Source organism: Sabethes cyaneus, chromosome 2, assembly GCF_943734655.1.
Source record: "Sabethes cyaneus chromosome 2, idSabCyanKW18_F2, whole genome shotgun sequence".
In the NCBI taxonomy this organism is placed as follows: domain Eukaryota; kingdom Metazoa; phylum Arthropoda; class Insecta; order Diptera; family Culicidae; genus Sabethes; species Sabethes cyaneus.
In genome coordinates, this window is record NC_071354.1 from 230,099,505 (window position 1) to 230,105,795 (window position 6,291).

Here is a 6,291-nt window from a genome sequence, read left to right on the forward strand (position 1 = left end):
AAAGTCGAAATCGGATACCAACAGCTTCGCCGTGATTTCATACGGCACGCATACCTATGTGTTTATTTCGTTCTTTGTACAAGCCGACAACACGTGGTTTCCAAGGAAATGAACGTTATTGTGGTAGATCCAAGCACTGTGCTTCAAGACAGAGCTACTCAGAGACATTTCTGTGCGAGCGCATGTGCTGTATACCATGATGTATAGAGCATGGTGAAACGCTAATGACCAACAGTAGGCGAAGTGGAGTAAAAGCTTTTGTTGTGCAGGGCAAGGGACGGCACGATGCTCTGTGACGTAGGAAGTTTGCAGCTTTTTCTCGTTGCTTTGGTTTTATTAACAACACCCATAGCAACAAATGTTTGTTACAAATTGTTTGCTATCTGCTAAAAGGAATCACTTGCTTGTGATCGATGACAAAATATTTGTTTGGTTTTACGAAAACCAAAATGATGGTAAGTAATACTGTAATAATATTTATAAGCGGTTCTAATGTATTCTTTTCAGCTGCAAATTCACCCAAATACCGGCGAACCAACACGCATTCTTTTTCCAAACGGACGTTAATCATTCGGCACTGGAGAATTTCATCCAGTTCATGGTGATGAGGTGAATGAAAGCAAGTTGCTCATCCTGCATTTATCAGTACAGCGGACGTGCTGCTAAATATAAAGGAATGGCAGAAACGGGAGAAAGCGCATCTGCGAATCCGTCGCCTGCCAATGAAACTTTTTACCTGTCTTATAGTGGGATCACGACTATTAGCTCGAATGCGTAAACTCCGAGGTTAAAACCACTGCAGCGGAGTTGAATTCATTTGTACAAGCTCGATTTGCATGATGGTACGAAAAAGTAGTAAAAATCACCGCTACCTTTATCCCTGTCCCCTGTAGTGAAGTGATCGTTGCCACACAAGTGCAGCGCCATAGCAAGTGCATGCAAATTTTACAAACGCACCCGTCAAAGAAATGAACGCTTCACCAAGGAACCTCCTCTATCACACCGCAAAGGCGCAAACGGCTCAGATCCAAAAACATGATAAATTGTCAGATCCTCTACAGGCTGCCGTTGAGTCAGCACCCCAAATTCAAACCGTTCATATTGTCACGCAAATCATCCCCCAAACATAGAAACTATCGTCGGAACCGTACTATGTAGAGGTGCCTATTGAAACAATCAACTCTAAAGCCGGGCCCGAATACGCTGATACCTCGGAGGCGAGAAAAGCGTATAAAAATGGACAATGAATAAGAAGCAGGTGCTTCGGTTCATTACTTTCAAGAAAAAACCTGTTTATGAAAAACTGTTATACATTATTATTAAATGATACATAAATAGAAATATGATTTTCGATTTTGAAATAAATACTTTGCTTTAACTCTGATAGTTACGCTATGACAAGAACGTCATCATCAGAAAAGCGCCCTCCGCCTGCCTTAATGTTGTTGTATATAGAACACGAGCACGTGTTTTAGACTGTAAGCTTTTGTAAAAAAGATGCCTACGTCACAGACTTTTATAGCTTTTTTCAATATGACTGCTTCTGCTTTTCGGCATATCGTTTCACCATGCTCTATACACCATGCTGTATACTTGGATGTGCCTACGCTGTTTTCAGGTATCCCTTGGCTTGAAAAGCACAGCACGCAACTGTCTCTTGCTAACAGAAATAGGCGTCTACTAGTCACTTTAAAATATATTGTGCAATCTCGGCATATGTTGTGCTACACAGTAAGAGAATAGTACTACTCCCAATGTCTGCTAACAACCCCAGACGATGGTACCAAGACCGATATAAACACACAAATCAGGATGACTAGCGGCGATTTTTTGGATCTTACTTTGGAATGTTTGGTGCTCAAATCAGATCACTTTACCGACTTAATCACGGTTTTTCAATTCTAACGTGAAATCCGGTCTATTGCCTGCGAGACGTGGTGCATATCTATCAGCGGAGATTGCAGGTCTTCATTAATCGTTGCCTGCATACATTATTTGGGCTTGGTGGCCTAACACTCGATCGTCGATATCACCAGCGCCAGATAGAAACAGAGATTTGGGAACGTAGGTAGAGGTGGATCTGACATATTTTGAGAAGAGAATCGAACGAAATCTGCAGGAAACCTGGACTCAACTGTAATCCACAGGGAGAGCAGAAGAGGCAAACCTAGAGACTAATGGTGGCCTACGCCGTCAACGTCAGTCAATTGATTCAGACTAGTGATGCAAACCTCTCCTGGCGACAGGTGAATGTCCGGGCATGTGACCGTCGACAGTTGGGAAAGCAGACTTTTTGGTTTTGTCGAACCAACGGACATGGCCACACAAGTGCAATCAGCAAGCATCTACTTTTTTTTCCTGGTTTTGGGTAAAAATTCCTGGTTTTCCCCAGTTTTTCCTGGTGAAAAAAAATTCCTGGTCTTTTCCTGGTTTTCCCGGTTTTCCTGGTTGAGTTGCCACCCTGGATTTAATACTAAAAACTTAAGGTTTGAATCGATATTTTTCCGAGAAAGGTCGTTGAATAATTTTTCTCTTTTCAATATTTCAATGTGAGAATAAGCCAACTTACGAGTATTCTAGGATCGCTGTTATGATGTTTAGTAACATTTTAAAATTTCCTTCGAAATATAATCAAAATAATTTAGTAAGGCATGAAAAACGAAACATTTCGAATAATTTGTTTAGATGTATTCTAAAAATTCGAGGAAAATATGAATTTAAAAAAAATTAATCCAAAGATTTTAAAAAATATAGAAAATGTCAAAAAAGCTATTTTTTGTTATTTTTGTTCGATTAAGCCCGCCATTGCTCGACTGTGCACAGATGTACTAAAGACACCATGTTATAAGCTTCTCTCCTATTGCGATCATTGCACTATTGTTATCCATTTTCACGTTTGCAAAGAGTGCTCATTTCAACGAGGCATTCAATTCTATTGAAACTTTGCTTTACCGTACACATCTGTGCACCAACTTTTGTTTTAAATTTAGATTAACATCAAGAAAATATCGTAAAAAGTTTTCTATTGACAATTTCTTGGATGTTATCTCTAGAACTCGAAAATTAGTCTTCAAAGTTAAGTTATCCAAAGGATTCATCACCAAGTAAGTATTCGAAAAAATTATCTCTTCGTCAAGAAACAACTGGTCAAAACATGTAGGATAATGATAATTAGCTAAATATATATCATGAACTTTGAACACAAAAATATCGTTTCTAGCCCACAACAGAGCTGATGCAACCAGTCGAGCCCTAATCTTATCGTCGGCAGATAAGATTCAGAACACCGCCGTAAAGCCCACCGAACGCCACGCCAAGAGTGTTTGACAACAATAATCGCCGCCGGTTTTTAAATTTCGATCTTGAACTTGACTTATAGTGCCGTGGACGCCGGTTAGACGGCTTTAGCGCTGCATCGCTTTCGAACAGAATTGGGTCGTAATTATTTTTAACCTGTTCACATTGTATAAATTCAATCGACCAACAACAAAAGAATGGCTTGGCAAATCATTCCGATCCTGCTTCTCGGATTGAAACTGTTCAGGTGGGTAGAAATAGTGCGCAGTAACTATTATAGTCGGTTCGATTATCGAAAATCTCTTCCATACACACTCGGCTAGAGCATACATGGAGGGCGGACAGTTCCAAAAGGCTACAACATGCGAGGGAAAAGTAATTCTGATAACCGGCGCGAATACCGGCATCGGGAAGGAAACGGCCAAGGAACTGCTCAGACGCGGGGGAAAAATTTACATTGCGTGCCGCTCACTGCATAGGGCAAGCGAAGCCAAACGCGAACTGATAGAGGAGACCGGCCAAACCAACATCCACGTGCGTTATATGGATCTGAGCTCGCTAGAATCGGTGAGGACCTTCGCCAGAACGTGAGTCCCATTTCGAAGATTTCACAGAAAGGATAAAAACTGATTTCGAACCACTTTTTACCATCAGATTTCTAGAGGAAGAACCACGTTTAGATATCCTGATCAACAATGCCGGCGTGATGGCCACGCCGAGGACACTGACCAGGGAGGGCTACGAGGTGCAGTTCGGCGTAAATCATTTGGGTCATTTCCTGCTGACGAACTTGCTGTTGGATCGGCTGAAGGCCAGCGCTCCGAGTCGCATTGTAACCGTAACGAGTAAGTGCCACAAGCACGGGGAAATTAATCGAAACGATTTGCACGGTAGACATGAGTACAACCCATTCGCAGCCTACAGTAATAGCAAACTTGCCAACCTATTATTTTCGAACGAATTAGCTAAGCGTCTGGAAGGAACGGGTGTGACCACATATGCGGTAGGTTTTTTTTTGTTCTTGCTTTGTTGGGCTGCCGGAATCATAAAATGTTATGTCCATTTAACAGGTTCACCCCGGCTCAGTTTACACAGACTTGCAACGTCACTACGAGATAGTTTGTCCTCTACTAGACACGTAAGTGCACTTCTTATAACCACACGTTCAAAAGTCATTAGTAAAATGTTCACGTTTATTAGCGTATTGGCGGATTGGATTATGCTGCTATGTTTTAAAAGTGCCCGTGCCGGAGCACAAACAACAATCTACGCAGCTCTGGATGACGAATTGGCAGGAAAAACTGGAAAATACTACGTGTAAGTTAGCTTTTGGCTCATCTTCCTCGCGGGTTCAATATCTAGTTCTTTAACAGTGATTGCCAAGAGAAACTACCGCATGAACTGGGACTCGACGAAGACACCGCTCGATGGCTCTGGATGGAGAGTGAAAAACTGACCGGGATAACGACCAGGCCTTCCTCCTAGTGGGTCATTATTTGTATCTTTTTCTAACTGCCTCATGCTAATTACTTAACACTGTAACATATAATTGGAAGGAATGTTGAAATACTTCATGAGTCACCGTGACTCCCGCAGCATTACTTTTAAGTTGATAAGATGTGTGGCCAATATGGTCGATTTTTTAAATAAAGACTAATTTTTTAACCTAAGTTGAACTTTGTTTTATTAGCTCTTGTTATAATTTAACCCTTAACTGCCTAGAGAACAGTATCCAAGAGGGGCTTCACTACTTGGACCAACAAACCGATTGAGGGTTTTTTCTTATTTCGATTCTCACTATATACAGCAGAGATTAACTCTTACAATATCTTACCAACCTAATATTTATATTTTGTATTGGAACTCCTTAGAAAAAGTGCTCTTTAGACAGCTTTTTCACATAATTTAATTTCGATAGTTTTTCAATATAATCTGTGGGCAAAGCATTAAAAAAATTACCCGCAAATTAAATGCTCTCCTTTGAAATGCGACCATTGGATTATTTTACAGATTTTTGACGCAGGACTATATGTCTTACTTTAACAGGGTGGCATGCTACGAAAGCAATCATTGATCGTGACCAGCGTTCGAAAAAATTAACAACCATGCATACAATACAGAACGCATTCAGCGCATACAGTTTTACGCCCTGATAGTATACTTTTATATGTCAGTGCATGGACATGACTTTCTGACTGAGCTGCTGACGGTGTTTACCTTTCTCAGTTTTCTACCCTTCAATACAATTCATCCATGAATGGCAGTGCTACTCTTGACTGATATTTTAGGTCCCAAAGTTTAGTTTTTTAAACTGCCTGCTTTTTAAAATCAACCTAAACCTGGTTTCAGGTTGGCAAGACTGTGTTCATTTCACCAGTACTAAAACACCAAATGAACAGTATATTGTATCAATTCAGACGTATTGCATAAATTTAATATGAGATATGAGATTTGTAAGCACTGCTAAGCCCCTCAATTGATATTTTTCATCTTATTCTCTCACATGTTTTACCTCTTTAATGTTCCGTTTTTTCTCTCTTCCAGTTACGATTTTGCACCATTCGTTCCGTTTTTTTTCCTTTTCGGTATCGTTTTCTCGCTGTTTAAACTAATTTTCTTTCCGTTTTGCCTCTTTTCATCCGTTTTCCTTTTTGTCTGTCCTATGTTTCCTGTTTCATTGTTCCGTTTTTCTACGTTTCCTGCCCCATCTTTTCTTATTCTCAGTCCTGTTGTACTTCATGTTTTCACTGGTGTTTTATTTTCTTTCCCGTGTCTATTTTCTTTGGTTCATTTCGGGTGTGCGTCTTTTTCTAACTCTTTATCTTCTTTTCTTTTCGTTTTCTTCTATTCGTCTTCACTGTTAGGTTAACTCTGTTTTTTTGGCTCTCTTTTTCTCTTTCCTCTTCGGTTTTCCTTTTTTTGTCTTCTGTTACCTTTTCCTTTAGTCCGATTTTTGTTTTCTTCTTCTTTTTCTGTCTTATTTCTCCGTCTTTT

At 40.2% G+C, this 6,291-nt stretch overlaps 1 protein-coding gene across 1 annotated transcript; it reads left to right on the top strand.

Moving 5' to 3' along the window:
* Nucleotides 1–449: 449 nt before the first annotated feature.
* On the top strand, nt 450–4,887 carry LOC128736752 (retinol dehydrogenase 12-like). Its single transcript, XM_053831239.1, has 6 exons — nt 450–455; nt 3,559–3,884; nt 3,952–4,300; nt 4,368–4,435; nt 4,498–4,614; nt 4,671–4,887. The coding sequence occupies exons 1-6, from the start codon at nt 450–452 to the stop codon at nt 4,780–4,782; spliced, it is 978 nt and encodes a 325-aa protein (XP_053687214.1). The 3' UTR covers nt 4,783–4,887.
* Nucleotides 4,888–6,291: the final 1,404 nt, after the last annotated feature.

Excerpts from the sequence above, each read along its gene's own strand:
- LOC128736752 (XM_053831239.1), top strand. Across the intron at positions 4,301-4,367 it reads CGGGTGTGACCACATATGCG|GTTCACCCCGGCTCAGTTTA; the intron begins GTAGGTTTTTTT and ends TCCATTTAACAG. Across the intron at positions 4,615-4,670 it reads AAAACTGGAAAATACTACGT|TGATTGCCAAGAGAAACTAC; the intron begins GTAAGTTAGCTT and ends GTTCTTTAACAG.